At 38.1% G+C, this 17,151-nt stretch overlaps 1 protein-coding gene across 6 annotated transcripts in view; it reads right to left on the reverse strand.

Moving 5' to 3' along the window:
• The window catches only part of LOC309602828 (3',5'-cyclic-AMP phosphodiesterase 4D), a gene marked incomplete at its 5' end in the record, with an annotated part of 548,873 nt that overhangs the window by 17,392 nt on the left and 514,330 nt on the right, over positions 1–17,151 (reverse strand). For 5 of the 6 annotated variants that reach the window (XM_082336816.1, XM_082336815.1, XM_082336817.1 and 2 more), the window contains one exon: positions 19–112. In XM_082336816.1, the coding sequence (XP_082192942.1) occupies positions 19–112 (94 nt within the window). Of the gene's footprint in view, positions 1–18; positions 113–7,239; positions 7,323–17,151 lie in introns of those variants that run through there. The other variant, XM_082336818.1, reaches the window with a different exon arrangement.

Below are 17,151 nucleotides of genomic sequence, written 5' to 3' on the forward strand. Positions count from 1 at the left end.
CTCCCATCATAGTCTTACCTAAGAATGTGTTTGATATATATTCTGAGACCTGATTGCCTGACCTGCTCATTTCAGATAGGTGGGTTAGCTCCCGGTTGAGCATTCTTTTAAACTGGAAAACAAAACAAAAAAAGCATAATATTAGCTATCAAGATGTATTTTAGTTAGGATGAGAAAATGCAGTCAATTTATAATTTGGGAAAGGACATGACATTAAGAATATATACTAAACTAAGATAACTATGAAAGCAAAAATCACATGTAACATTGCTGTACCCTACTAACTTATTCATGGGTTGACAACGTAATTCTTAACCTCCTAAAATACTCCATAGTGATTCAATTACTAAGGCACAGGGTCCTACTAGTAACTGAAAACTATAAGACATATGTATACACACAAATAATCAATATTACTCTCTTTTCATTTTTTCAGTGTTAATTTGGAGAGAAAATACAAATGTATTTACATAGGACCCCTTCTCTGCTAGGGTTTTCTCATCATATTTGTAAATTAATCTATTTGTGCATTTTTTGCAATTCATTTTGTAATACTTCATCTTACCTCTCATCATTAATGTACTCAAATATATTTGACAGCACTGCTCAAAACGACCAAAATATTGTACTGATTTCCTACACACCAATACAAGCAGAGTTAGGTTTTATTATCTTTGACTTAAAATTATGATACTGGATCAGCCCAATGACTTGACCATCCACAGTCTCAGAAAATTGTCAGTATCTGTATGAAACACTGGAGTAGAAAATAGCCATCTGTGGAAGCACCTTCCTTTTCCCTCAAAGTTAGCAATTCACTCTAGGCACTCTATAGGATAGAAGTGGATATTAACATTCCACGAAATGTGTAATTGATTAGGTACTCATCATTGAGCCTTTCTTGATTCCTTCTAGACTCCAGGGTTAAATGATATCTTGTGCCATTGTTTGACAGGTTAATTGCATAATACAGCTCTAGCTAGCTTACATGCATTTTCACTGACTATAGCTCTGCCCTGATATTATCAACAAATAGAACTCAGCAATATTTATTAGCAATTCAAACAACTCTTGCCAATGTAAATTAGCATCCACCTGTTGCTACTGAATTTTGCCTCCCATTGTGCCATCCTTTCATTTTGTTGTTAGATTTCTCTTTTCTCTTAACAAAGCCAAATGATTTGTGCCATTTTCAGAATCATCTTTCACCTTGTTCACCCAGTTATGACTATTTATTACATCAAGCAATAGCTATCCTTAGTAAATATTCCTGTAAACATTCCTGTATGTTGAAAACCAGTAATTTATTATTCTATAGGAGATAAAACACTAGACTAAACATTAACCACCTCCTTTCCATCCCACTGGAATCATCAAAGCCCTTTCTTCAAAGAGGCCTTGCATAGTGAAAGGTGTTATTTTCTTCACAATGTCTTTGTAAGTCACCCATTACCGTATTGTTCACAGTGTGCCAAATAAAAATTACCTTTAATATAACACTAACCATTAGCCACTGCATTTTCCCTCCATATTGACATGTCATGAGCTCAGGAAGTTCCTGCTACAAAGACTGAATCCTGCTTTAGTCACAAGCCAAAGGCTCAGCTTTGATCTTAGATATAGCCGTGTGCTAGCAAGTGTTCAACACATTTCTGAAAATCAGAAACATACTGCAAATACAGTTACACATACTATGAACTACAGGGCTATACATTCTGCACAAAACCAGTATCAATCACTATAGTAAGGTCTGATGTTTGTCACTAATAGCAAATGTTAAAAAAACAAGTCAAGCTTGCTAAGCAGTAAAGTGACTGGTCCAAAAATCCTACGAGTATTTTTAAAAGCCTTTCTTTAAACTTTTAACACACCTAAGTCACTCTTGCATGCTTTTTCTTCTGTACCCATGAAGGTGAGAAACTGCATTACTTAAGGCAAAAACTGAAGATTTCATAGAATGGCTTGTCTCCAGAAGGTATCCAGAAACTGCAGCTTTAAATTAAATATCTTGTATAGGAATCTTAATAAAATGTCAGAAGTTGACAAAATTGCATTAACTTCCAGGCCTGTCATCAGTATATCCATTACCACTCCAATAGTCTCTCTTCCTTAATTTAATCCAGCTAGTTCACCAGATTCCAATTGAATAGGTTCTTATCTGTCTGGTTGTTTCCTAGTAAACCCTTTTAGATGATGCCCAACTTTGCAATGCTGTTTTTACTGCAGAGCAACAGTACTGCGTCATGTTCTGCACTTCAGAAAAAGACCATCTAGCCACCGCTGGTACATACTCTTCAGGAACTCTCCTTAAAAATTTCCCAGCTTTGAAAGGAGAACGAATTGGTGTTTGTTTGCACTATGCTTTTTCTGCAGCTACGTGACACAACAAATAGGAAAGATTTTTTTTTTTTCTCTCCAAATCATAAATTTAATTGCGGGGAGTAGGTAGTGAGAAGGTTTGTTATTGCATACTGGGAATCATCTTGTGCAACTTATGGAGTATATGTTCTTTAAGAATTTCCAACTAAATATTTATTGTATGGAGGTCCAAAACAAAGGGAAGGTGCATGGCAGTCTTTTCTAATGCTATGTTCCCCACTAGTCTGATGCAAAGCCTTGTCTTCCCACCTCCCATCACTCCGTAAGTCACCAGAACATAAATGCTCAACCATCAGCATGAAACCTGCAGAACAGTGTGTGTTGCTGCTGAACATGGGTGTACAGTAAAACGAGTCCCCCAGCTTCTGCAAGGCCCTCCTGCTAACAGCGAATTCAGTAGAAGACTTTGGCTTTGAAGAACTGTAGCAGCATGATTTCCCCATACTCTTTCACATGTTGCTGACACCACAGCCACAAGACTTTATTTACAGAACTGTTTTGATTTTCTAATTATATGACAAAGCTTTAAGACCATCATCCATATTGAAACAGATGAAGTTGAAGACCATATGCAGACTGTAGTTTCTGATGCAGAACAATAATGCTCTTTGAGAACGTAAAAAAAAAACGCAAGACAGATGAACAGTGATCGAGATGTTCAGACATTTTTGTTGGTTATAGCCTGTTTCAGTGTATCTGTATGTTACTTAATCCTCTGATGTTTAATAACTTGTCGTTTGGCAAAAAAAAAAAAACAAAAAACAAAAAAAACCAAAACTTTTTTCTAAGGAAAAAAAAATCAAAACAAACATCCCAAAGCCCCTACTTTTTCCTGATTTTACCGATTTCTCCAAGATTTTACTTGAGCCCAAGTGCACCCATACGTAGTTGCTGCTTCAAAGAGCATCAGCTTTCCACATATTTATACATCCCTGCACTATTACTTTCTAATGAAACTCTGCCTAACTCTCACGTGGCTCCCACAAGATCCTACTGCAAATCAGAGAAGTTTGTTACATCTGTGAGTCAACACTGTTTCAGTCATCCAGCAGATACCTCTTAAGTGCTTGAAACTTGGCTAGACTGTCCATACTCTCATCATTTGTCCTCTCAGAAATAACATTTAGCACTTTATTCAAAACAAGTCAAACAAGACATGAAACCACCTTGTCACTACTAGTAAATGTTAAAGAGAATATTTTAAATAAGAATTTAAAAAATCTGAATGCCATATACTTTCCTAGTTGAAGAAAATCAATCATAATGCACCAAAACTCTTTTTACTAATAAACATTTACACCATACACTTTTATTATGATACTGTCAGCTCAGCACGGGGAGGAAGCAGAGGTTTTGGGCTGATCGATGCATATATTGTGTTCTTCCTCAGAAAGAAATATTTTCCCATGTTAAGACTAGGCATTGTTAGACTGGAAAAATGACACATATATATCCCTTTGGAATATCACAGCCCTTGATTACAGACTAGGAAATTCCCCTGGAAATGGACAGGCTATAAAATGTCCGTTAAGCCAATTATACAGTTCTCCACTGCTGAATACTGATGTCACAGCAATAGAGCAGTCAAGTATTGTCTGAAAAAAAATCCTAAGAATACTTCCTTAAGCAGAATTTTTTCATTTCATTTGTTCCTATTGATTTCAATGTTTTTGTTTTACTCTCAGCAGTACTTGTGTATTTTTAAGTCTCTTTTAAAAACTAGGAAGTCTGATAGAAGGAGAACTCTAATACACGAGAATAAACATGCATACATTGATGAGACAAGAAGTTTCCTAAATAGTGGTCACCTCCAAAGGACAAGTTACAAATGAGGGACTGAGCTTGGTAGTTTAGATCCTTCCAGGCTGAAGCCCAATGTGTGCGTATCTCTGCATATATATTACTGCTGTCAACCTAGGACAAAGATATATGGGTTTTTTGGGGAAAGAACAGGATACTTTTCTGATGTCAGCAAAGGTACACAGAAAAATTTAGACAAACTTCTGCAGTAACCATGTTGCCAGATGGCAACCAGAGCACTGATACAGTTTTGGGAAGACTTTCCATCTATACCAACTCCAAAGACATGGAGAAGATCCAACTAGGGTCAATTCATAGCATGAAAAAGTTTGGGCTGCATGCTTAACATATATGGGGTTTATTGGTTACACTTTAGAACATTTTACATTTTTTTGCGTAAAGTTCTTGACTCAATAACAAGAAGCTTAAGTGAATATGCAGCCTGCAGTTAGTTGTGTTGGGAGAGGAAGCATGAAGAATTACACTTGGTACAGATGCCCTGTACTGGTAGGGCCTCTTCCACCCAGGCTTTCTGTTCCTGAATGGGTGATCTGCTGCATCCCAAGGATTGTAATGAGGCTGCCTCCACTACAACCTTTGGCACCTGCACAGAAAGTGAAGCTAGGACTAGAAGGTAGTCCATGGATCAAAATGCTCCGTCCTGCCTGTCCTTCAGTTTGAGCGTTTATCAAGCTCCAAGCCCAGCGCAGGCTGGAACGAAAATGCGCAAGAGCACCCAGAGCCTTTCATTGCACTGGCTCCCAATCCCACATGGCAACAGATCCCAGTTTCGACCTTTCTGGCTGCTTCTTTTCTAGGTGACATTTCTAAAAGCTTACAGGAATAGAATACATCCATGGAACGTGCATTCAATACTTGGAACATTAAACTTACATGACTATATTTTGTTTCTGAAATATCTATCAATGTTATTTTAAAAAGATGTTTGTAACTCAAAAAAGAATGAACTGTATTATTTTACTGGATATCAGAAGTCTTGTATTCTACAAAAACAGGACAAGGAACTTAAAATAGGCCAGCCTTACAAATTAATGTAAGGATTCTGCTTATGTTGTTTAACAATGCAAAACTGTCTTTGATTTTAGCAGCATTCTTAATAACTGAAGATTTGGGTTGGAAGCCCATGTGCTTAATTAATATCAAGGTCACCCACTGGTTTTTATACATAAGCTATAGTGAGGTACATGTCTTTAAGCCTGGTGTTGTGATAGTGGTGCTCATTGTTTGAAGAAAAGATACCCAATGAAAGCCAAGGGTAAATACTCCACATGACAACCATTCTCTGAAGCATCATTAACAGCAGATAATAAAGTACAGCCCGAAGCATACTGAAATTACAGAAGTATATGCACAGTAAGGGATGTAAACGTATATAGTGATCTCTCAGACTAATGTTTCATTCTTCCTTAGAATTTCAAGAATAGCCTAAATCATTCCATTTTGAATGTCATAAAGAGCAGATCTTCTTTGCCTCTCTTCACTTTTGTCCTATAATGTGTATACTGTGAAGTCAAAAATCACTGTATTAAAAATGTGTTCCAGTACTATTTAGCTTCTTCACTGAAATCATTGTCTGTAGACAGTATAGGACACTGTCTATACAGAGGACTTTTTTTTCCATGTGTAATCAATTATAACTACCATGCTCTCTGCTGAACTTCAATTAGCAAAAACTCTATCAATTTTAAAGGCTGAACTAAAATAAAAGTAAAGAATTTTTTAAGACTGGTGATTGAATTTTTCTAATTTAGCAAGCAGGAACATGACAGCAGCTGCCTGGAAATGCAAGAAATACTTCCAAGTAAATTACAATAAATACCTCACTTTTAGCTGAATGGAAAGTAATGTCATCTTATTTTTTGGTAAACAAGAAAAGAATCCACCTAGCTAGCATAATGGGATCCAATTTCTTCACAGATGACTGATCAAAATCCTTGAGAATATACTGTAACGATTATGTATTAGCAGAGAATGGTCACAATGACCTAATCGGACACAATGACCTAATGAGGGTTTTACATTTCTATTTAAAAAAATAATCTATGATAAAAGTAGATATTAATACAAGCAATCATAAGACATTCAGTCATATGTGAATATAATGCTTGTATTATTTTTAGTCATTTAATTCAACACTTCCATTATTTAGTTCAGGAGAAATCAGAATTTTCTTTAAAACAGGATGATTTGGAACAGTTATTGTATGTCAAACATAGGATGATGTTTCTTTTTCCTTTTGCACACACTTGATAATAATTATAAAGGCAACATCATCTTTTTAAGTGCAAACACATAAGGAGGGCTAAACCAAAGCCCAGCCGTGGCTTTGTATTAAGTGAATTTCCATTCTGTATGTTGACAGGCATATTAATTTAATTCCTTGGTGCAAAACTTTTCCATAAAGATAAAAGCTTATTTAATTCCATTTTCTAGCAGTATTGCAGTTTCAAGCTAGCTCAAAGCTGCTCTACCTAATAATGTAGATCAATATTAGACAATGACAATTTCCAGTGTTTTAATCAGTAAGCTGTCACACACACATGCACAGAGGCTACCAAAAAATGCTGCTGGAACATACTGTTGATAATTTCACATTTCTTTAGGTATTAAAACTAGTATGAGTCATGTATTCACCCATTATCCCCAGCCTCTTTACTCATGCTCTCTCCTATTGTATGGTATCTCAGCTTTGAGGTTTTTTGGTTTTGGGGTTTTTTTTAATCTTTTAATGTCTAGAAATACAGTTTTGTAGCAATCTTTTTTTAAAAGAATACAAAACTCTTCTGAGTTTCTTTGCCTTTAGACTTAGACTGATTATCCACTGAAGCAACATTATTTTAAGTCCCAGCACAATTTCTAAGAAAGACTGTATACTGTGCAGTTCATTCTCTTTGCTGAACAAAGGCTTCCTTTTCTGATCTTTTACTTTATATTCATATTACTCATAGTCATATCACCCACAAATACTCATGCTATCCAGTGATCATGCAAATCATGCACCACAAATCAAGGTTCTTAAAAGGTAAAACAAAATCCTACCTTTATGTAGCCCCAAGAAACTGAGAGTAAATAGTTTGCCTCAGGCATTTTTGATTTTTTTTTCTACACTATCAATCTAAGCTAATCAGTTCTTTGCTATCTGATACTGCAAAAGACTTCCAAGAAGAAAGATTCCTTCTTTGCTCTCCTAATTCTTTTTGCTGATCTTCAGGTTCTCAGCAACTGTGTGCACAGGAGGCATACTGAAATGAAATCCAACCGCGTGGTCTTCCGATTGTATAAATGCCATTTGTAAAACTCCAAGCATTCAGAGGCAACATTGAAGAGACATATTGTATGAGCTGAAGAAATATCTGAAGAGCTAGGGATATGCATATTTCCTGAACACCAGGACTTAATGAATAATGTATGTCAAGATGCTCAGCTGCTGGAAAGACTTGCTCTATCAACAGCTACCAAATAAGGACCTGAAGGGGAAGCCACAAACAGCGCCAGTAATCCCTCCCATAGAGCCTAACTAGCAGCCAATAGTATGTCACCCTAAAAGATATAAATCTGAGGGGCTGGTGACATGATGTACAGTAATTTCCCATTGGCCAGCACCGGGGACTCTCCTGGGCATGGGGTATTTCGTTGGTTTTTTTTTGTTTTTGTTTTTTTTTTGTTGTTTTTTATGGCACATGCCATTTAATAATGGCATCCCCGCCTGAAGCATTCACGTGCCATTCAAAAATAATTGGGTTAAGGTCTCCTCATTTCAGCAGCATTTACCAGCTCTCTTCAATGGACGTGCCATCCAAGCAGTTAAAATTAGTATTGTATATATTCCTGTGGATTGCCTAGTGGTTTTAATTTTTCGTATGGAAGGGAATATATTTTGAGTTTTTTGTGAAGAAAAAACAACAGAAATAGAGCTATCAGGTTTCTTGAGCAGTCTGTGATGTACTGAAACAATGAAAATGTTTTTGGCTTTAATGCCATCTAGAGTAAAACCTGATCTACTCAGACCACTGGGCCAGTCTGCCAGTTTCTACTGCTTTTTTATTTAAAAAGATAAAAGCAGTTATTATTAAGATAAAGCAAGTCATGTGTCTTACAATTCCCAGTAAATGTTAAGTTTCCATGGAGAAGTCAGAAGTGAGATAATAAGAGTCCTCAAATTCTCACTGTATTTATTCAACCTTTCCTCTTTCTGCCTTGGCAGATTGATATAATCAATTACAGCTATACATCATACAGAAAAAAAGGGATTAATTGAAAGTGAAGTGTGCCAGTGAGCTGACTCAGAGCATTAAATAAAATACCCCACCATCTGCCATTCAGAGACCAAAACTTAAAAGGAAGAAAGCATTATCTTGCACCGTTCTGTGCAAGACATATGCACAACTGCGGCAAATTACTGAGTCCTTGTTTTATCAAAAGAAGGGAGAGTTTCCCAATATGACAATGGGCAAATGTCTAAGGACAAACTGAATGAGGTGCAGCGTTCAGCCTAAGCCCACACTGCTGATTCACTGGAAGACGCTGACTGACAATGGTCATAAGGGAGGTTTTGGCTGAAGTGGTTTCTACTTCTCTGCGTGATGCTACACAGCAATGTCAGCAACACTAAGTGCTTGAGAAAGAATTGAACCTGCAAAAAATCAATAGGGCAAAATATGATATTAACAAATTTCTTGCTTACAGAGAAATGTATAGCAATGTCACAAATGGGTACAGTCCACAGATCATCCATATTTACATATGGAAAGCATATTGTCTTCCTTAGAATAGATAATATATAAAAAACACGTGAATGAACACATTACTGATGCATTTTCTCTGTAATATGCACAGTTATACCTGTCCTGGATCTATACAGGTAGATGAATATAAAACAACTAAGTTTTGGAAACAGACCTGGGTTATTGGAGACTCAGCAAAATACAAAAATAGCCTAAAAAGTATTTCTAGAAAATATATCTCCTGATTCTTCCAGCTCAGCTTTGCAATGCTGAATACAAAGCTTTTCTGCATCTGCATTGCATTGTTTTCTGATCACCCGCAAGAGAGCACTGCTGCCACCTACCCAGCATCACCACTGAGAAATGAAAATACGCTGCCTCCCTTCAGAAGGCAATTTCAATCACGACTTAGAAAATGGTAAAAAAATAGCCATTATACTTCTGGCTACTTAAGAAATGAAGCATGTGGATATGAAAGCTCCATTGCAATAGCTAATAGAAACAGACATTGGAAAGCCAAGTTTTTCAATAACTTCTCTTACTTTGTTACTTTAAAGGCTGGTTCCTCCTTAGATCTTATTAACAACTGTCCCCAAATGCACAGAACGCGTTTCAGATAAGGAGTATTTAAAATGGCTGCTATGTAAATTACACCAGAAGTTTAGCATGTATTAAAAAAATCTTCTCTGAATTTTTTTATTCCCCACCAACATATGAGACAAAGACACATCTGTAAGATTTACTGAATTATAGTTTATTGAATTTATCGAAGGATGGCATTTATAGAGCTATTAGCTAGATAATTTTGATGTAAAACCATGAATCATAGAATCATAGAATCGTCAAGGTTGGAAAAGACCCTTAAGATCATCGAGTCCAACCATTAACCTAGCACTGCCAAGTCCATCTATACCATGTCTTCGAGCACCGTATCCATCCGTTCTTTAAATACCTCTAGGGATGGAGACTCAACCACTTCCCTGGGCAGCCTGGTCCAATGCCTGACTACCCTTTCGGTGAAGAAGTTTTTCCTAATATCCAAACTAAACTTCCCCTGGCGCAGTCTGAGCCCATTTCCTCTCGTCCTATCACTCGTTATTAGGGAGAAGAGACCGACCCCCACCTCGCTACAACCTCCTTTCAGGTAGATGTACAGAGCAATAAGGTCTCCCCTCAGCCTCCTCTTCTCCAGGCGAAACAACCCCAGCTCCCTCAGCCACTCCTCGTAAGACTTGTGCTCCAGACCCTTCACCAGCTTCGTTGCCCTCCTCTGGACACGCTCCAGCACCTCCATGTCCTTCTTGTAGTGAGGGGCCCAAAACTGAATACAGTACTCGAGATGCAGCCTCACCAGTGCCAAGTACAGGGGCACGATCCCCTCCCTGGTCCTGCTGGCCACACTATTCCTGATGCAAGCCAGGATGCCATTGGCCCTCTTGGCCACCTGAGCACACTGCTGGCTCATGTTCAGGTGGCTGTCAACCAACACCCCCAGGTCCTTTTCCGCCAGGCAGCTCTCCAGCCACTCCTCCCCCAGCCTGTAGCATTGCATGGGGTTGTTGTGACCCAAGTGCAGGACTCAGCACTGAGCCTTGTTCAACGTCATACAGTTGGCCCAGCCCATCGATCCAGCCTGTCCAGGTCCCTCTGCAGGGCCTTCCTACCCTCCAGCAGATCGACACTTCCACCCAACTTGGTGCCATCTGCAAACTTACTGAGGGTGCACTCGATCCCCTCTTCCAGATCGTTAATAAAGATACTGAACAGGACCGGCCCCAGTACTGAGCCCTGGGGAACACCACTCGTGACCGGCCGCCAGCTGGATTTGACTCCATTCACCACCACTCTCTGGGCTTGGCCGTCCAGCCAGTTTTTAACCCAGCGCAGAGTGCACCCATCCAAACCGTGTGCAGCCAGCTTCTCCAGGAGATGAAAAAACATTCTCCTCCAATGTACATATATGTTAAAACAATTTATTTTAGCTGCATATTAACTATACTGATAATAGGAAATTACACCTGATATTGACAGCTTATTACTAATTTGTATGTTTTTTCTAAACCCCACAGCCTCAACCTTATAAAACTACCAACTGCTGTGCTATAATTTACTAGTATGACTTCACTGACTCAGAAAACATGCCCTCTGACTTCGGCTACATGTCAAAGTATGACCTTAGAAATTTATAGTTTGGAAATTCACACCAGCATTGATTTACAGTAATCATTTTGGCTGATTTTCATCCTCAATTGCCAGGTTGGAATGAGCAAATAATTAGCTTTAGAGGAGATTATGGTGGATAGATGAGTGCACAGCAAATAGCTGCTACACACAACTAAATACCTAAAGTAATTCAAGATAAGAAAAACAGAAGTTAGACATAAGTGGAAATCCAGCAATGCGATATGGAAATTCTTGTTTATACACACACATACATCCATGAAGATAAAACATGGGGAAAGAAGGGAATAATGACATTTTTCTACAGTGGTTCTAATCAAGCAAAGAATATGGAAATGATAAAGGTATAATTTGAAATGACAGTAACTGAGTAATAAAATAACTCATAAAAAAGGAAGTTTTTAATGAGCTCTGTTGTGTTTCGAAAGAATCAAGACAATGACCTTGAAAGGGAGAAAGACGATGAAGTCCCTTAATACCCACAGGAAATGTTAGCCATTATTTAATCAACAAGCCTGGACAACTTTCTCCACAGGAGTCATAAAAAGAGGTGGCAGACATCCCAGGAGCTGTGATGTTCAGCTGTAGTAAATTTTGAAAGACTGCAAAAATGTTAATTTTGTGCCAATTAAAATTTGCAAGCAGGATGGCTGGGTAACTTCAGGCCACTTCACAAAACATCAGTCCTGGGTAAAATACTGGAGAAGCTGAAATACACATATTCTAGGCATTTACTTGATAAAGAACTAAGGCATAGGAATGTAATTAATGCCAGTCAATATCATTTTATGTCTCTGAACATGTAATATTCTTGGATTGTTGTAGGGCATTTGTTTTAGTGCTTCACAATATTCTGCAACAGCACTCCCAATGTTGAGAGAAGACACATTAAATGGGTTAAGAACCTGATGACTGACCCATTTCTAACAACCGTCAACAGGCTGTCTTCATCTAATGGGACAGTTTTAAGTCAGGCTCTGCAAGATCTGAGACTATTTTATGGTATTCAATTTTTTCACTGGTGATCTGGAATTAAGTCACAACTATGAAAACTTCCACAGTGTGAAAACTTCCAGAGAACAGAAAAATTGGGGGGGGTGGGGGAGAAACCCAAGATAAACTATGAGGATGTGGAAGTCACCAACAGCAGCCTGACTTGTTTAGTATGTTGACACCATTCATGTAAAGTACATTTCAAGGAATTTAACTACAATGATACCCAGCAATAAGGAACACAGTCCATGAATACAAAATGGTGGACTACACTGAAGAAAGCAGAAACCCTTAAGAGTTTATAGTCACAGCAGGACATCTTGTAGCCATACTGTGACCCCTCAAAATCTGCATCTTCTGTGATGCTAAATAAAAAGGGAGATACTCTGAACATACCATTCTGGCAACTCTAGTGATGGAATAGTGCATACAGCTCTAGTGTGTCTGTTTTCCTAAATGCTGTCATGTACAGTGTAGGCAAAAATTTACAAATATTATGCAGAGAATAGAGAAAATGTTTTATAACAAAAGAAAAACCTCAGGCTGTTTAACTTAAAAAGAAAATACAGCTACTGCGTAGAACCATGACAAAGAGGAAATACCATGTACCAGACCCAGTTCATTAGCACCAAGGAAGCAACAAGGAGCAATGGAAGGCAGTTGAAACTGCCTCAAACCACCTGACCTGAAACCAACTCAAACTATGAACAAGACACGTGGATGAACAATGAGAACTATTAAATTAGCATACACCAGCAGTGAAGTGGTACATTCTCCACTGCTTGGTATCTTCAAATCAAGAAAAGCCATCTTTTTGGAAGATATGTTTTAACCAAATGCAAGTCATGTATTAGCCAAGCACAAGCAGTGAGTTCAATACTTCTACAGTTATGTGCAAAGTAGCCATCTGAGAGACACGGGAGATCCAGCAATCCATTTCGCCCCAGGAGTCTACGACAACTCAACCTATCTATTGCAGGTGCTCATTCCAGAAATTCTACCTTCTAAATAACTTGTATCATGAAAGCTGTTTAAACATCTTCTGCGAACATGTTCTGCTTGAAAGCAACTTTAAGAATTTAAAAGCTGCACATTTGTGATGAAATCAGGATTGCAGTGAGTTACCTCAAATATTCTTCTTAAAACTGAAGCAGTAATCTCTGCCTCTGCGCAAATGTCGGGAGCTGCCAGCACTCATAAACTATTTCTTTGTTCTCTATAAAGCTCTGTACCATTGACAGTCAGAAAAAAAATTACTGTTAACCTAAATTTTATTGTCCTTCAACAGGAATGTGAAGAATTTCATTATTAGGTTGCTCTTTTTCTTAATCATTCCAAGTGCGTAAAAAGGCATGCAGATTTCACCAGTATTAGTGAGGTTTTCATCCTTTTCTCTATGTGTCATGTTGATAATCACAACTTGCCAAAAGGACCTGTAGCCTGTAAACCACTGTAGAGCACAGAGATCAGACCTATGCAATACAAGACATTCAAGAAAAGCTCATTTTCCCCCAAGATCCAGGACAGGGCTTCGGATACAGAAACACAATACTGACAAGGACAAGGAAGAGAATTACATCCTCAGCAGCCTGGGAGAAACCTTGATCCTCTGAAATAAAGTATCTGTGTTCCTTTCTGGCTCTTTTTAGTAAGCAAAGATTCCTGAAAGTTCGGTCAACAGGAAAGTAAGATGGCAATGTTTCAGGCTCGAGGAAAAGGACAGGAAGAAGGGCCAGTTTGTTGTTTCAGCTGCAGTACTTTTGAACTGTCCCACAGGTGACCTACAATCTTGGTCTTTCCTTCCCCAGGTCAGTAACGGGTAATACAGGAGCTCCAGCAGAAATGTGCTTAGCATTGAGGGCAGCAGAACAGTGCTTTTTAACTCTCAACTGCAACCCCCCAGATTGACTATGAAGCTGCACTAGGAACCTTCAAAGAGATGCCCAAGCATCAATCCTGAAGGCAAGTGTGCTGGATGTAGCACATATTGTCTAGTAAGCAGCAAAAAGTAAAACAAAGACAGCTAAAGGCATCACAGATTTTAGTTTTTAAGGTTATATGCATTACAAACAGGAACAGATAGTCTGAACATATCTCATGAGCCAAATGAGAAGCCTGTCTGAAAATATCAAAAAACATTTTTAGGCTGACCCTCACACACCAGAGAACAGCAATAATCACCCATGTCCAATCCAACTCCTACTGGTCACAAACACTAGACTGTTTTCACAGCATTAGCCAAATCCGGCTGGCATTTATGCTGGCATGCACCCTAGCAGAAAGCCTCCCCACAAAATGGAAAGTCTGCTCAGTGCTGGGAGACCACAGCAGCAAAGAATGGTTGTTTCATCCAGCAAGCAAGGGCATGTGGATGGACTCAACTGAACCAAAAAACTAGAAAACTAGAACTGGTCTGGAGGAAGAAGCAGGACAGCTGGGGACAAGGAAACTACACTCCATCAGCCAGCCTCACCAAACTTCTCTGGGTTCCACCTAAGACTCCCTGACTGGAAGGGGAGAAAATGTAGAACTTAATTAAAATAAATAAATAAATAAATAAATTTTTTTTACAAATATGAAGAGTTGCTCCAGCTGCAGCAACCAGCTGCCACACACCAAGTGAGCAGCAGGGGTGGAGACAAAATTGGGTTTTACACTGATATCAGGAAGGGATGAATTCCACTGGTGCTGTAATTGGAACAAATCCCTAACTCTTCTGAAGGAGTCTCAGCTTTAAGGATCGTAACCATAGCATAATTACGCTGCTTTAAAAAGGCTTTCTTGGCAGCTTACTGCTTGTCAGAATTACATTCATTAAACACGATGGAATAGCCTAAGCTATATCATTTTACAGATCTTTTTATTTGGGAATATATATTTCTCATGCATCAAATATGTTCTGAACAGACTGAGATGACAACATTCTTCTGAACTACTTTAGGGGAAATACATAGTAGAATCCAGGAGCTGAGTTGTTTAATAAAGAGTTAGGCTCCTTTATTAATTTAAAAAAAAAAAAACAAACAACAACAAAAACAAACAAACAAACAAAAAAAACTTTCTAGTAAAATACATAATTCAGTGTTTGTATTTACTGCCCTCTAGTGATAATATAAGCATTAGCTATGAACACATAGGAATACATTAAACTTTTTTCAGACCAGAAATCTCACAATGTAGTCCACTCATTTTCAACCATACCACAGCAGTGTCTTTACAGGTATTCTCTACAACTGCAGTATTTTCAGTAGACACTCCTGAGCAATTGCACAAGCAACAAAAATTACACCATATTTCAACCCATGTTTTGGGGACCACTGGCAATCTTTAAGACACAATATTCACCTGCAGTTTTCTTGCACGAATTCTTCTACATAATGATGAAGTACAGTATGCATATAATGGTTTGTAAAAAAAAACCCCTGCAGTAAATTGAGTTGAATTTCAACAAATATTTTGCTGTATATTTATTTTCCCCTCAATTCAATGTTGTCAAAATGATGTAAATTACAAAAAAGCTACTGTTAAAAGCTAATTTAGATCAGAGAAAAGTGGATCAGAGTGTGATGACAGCTGCAGTTATGACAGCAGATTTGAGGAGGCGGTCGCTCTAGCAGAAAGCAGTGACGAATAACTCAGGTGGTTATCTCTCTATCAGACTCGGCAAGTGACAGAATCAAATGCGTAACCACAATCCCGTGGTTTCATCCATGAAATTACTATTGTGAACAGTACCTGACGGGAACAGTAGGCTTTTCAAGTTTCACCCCAAAATCAATGTTAAAAAAAATACTTCACCTTTACGGGGTGTGGGGGGGGAAGGAATATCACATCATAAAAACACAATACTTACCATATTTTTATGCATGGGTCAATATGTATCTATAGCATATTGATACAAACACACAATATGTCTGCATCACAATGGGAGAAGTTGTGAAACAACAGACCAGAATGCTTTATACCTCTGGCCTGGAAATGCTTCAAACAAATATCCTGGGTTAAGGCAATATCTTTTAAAATCGTGTTTAAATTATCGCAATGTTAGTGGAAATACCCACTCAGTTAATTCATCATATCAGCATATTTCTCAACAGACACCAAACTGTTTTGCTCAAAATTTCTCTCTGAGTCTATAAAAGACGCTGGCACACAAACCAAATGGGTGCTCAGCTTGCACTGGACATGAGGTCAGAGAACTTAGAGCAAACTGTGAGATTTCATATTTCATATTTGTCATAGCTACTTGATATGTAAAAATCCACTGTATTTATGCAAGCCATTTTAATGGTGCACTTCTCTTGCTATTATTCTTCCAACCAACTTTGTAGGGAACAATCTAAAACAAATCTTTCAAAACAGCTCTGGTAGAAGCCACAAAATACTACCATGACAGGGCCCTAACCTAGACTCTTTAATAATGATTCATCCCCTTACAATACCCTGGCAACAATTTGTTTGCTTTACAATAATTCTTGAATTTTATAGAAACTATAATTTTGATGGAGAAATGGAACATAAAATAGAAATTATTTAATTATCACTTCACTTCTAGGAGTAACCTCAACACACCTCCTACATGAGTCGCTCAGGCTTTACAGTGACCAAATCTCAGAATCAAATAGTTCTCTGTGCGTCAGAAGACCCACTCTCTGGCCTTACAATCTCCTTTTACAAAGAGTCCTCTCTTGAAAGAGCAGAACCAAGACCTGCCACATATGGAAGGAAAGAAACATATATTCCCCTTCCATTAATGCTTGTATTATGTAAATTGTGTGTGTGTGTGCGTGCATATATGGTGACTTGTACAGGACAGTGAGAAAATAAGAAAATAAAATAAGAAAAAAAACCCAAACAAGTGAAAAATAAATCAGATGTGGGACAAAAGAAAAAAAATAACACTTCCTCCCAAAAATTCCATCCGTGGATGGCACAGCAACTCATTCTTAGTCAGAACTTTTTGTCCTTTTTTTTCTTAGAGACTGCTGTTGGGAAGGATCTGCTACTGCCATTTCTGGTCTTTCTCCTCAATTCTTTCCATTACATATATTCA

The sequence above is a fragment of the Platalea leucorodia genome (assembly GCF_965183815.1).
Source record: "Platalea leucorodia genome assembly, chromosome: Z".
Lineage (NCBI taxonomy): Eukaryota > Metazoa > Chordata > Aves > Pelecaniformes > Threskiornithidae > Platalea > Platalea leucorodia.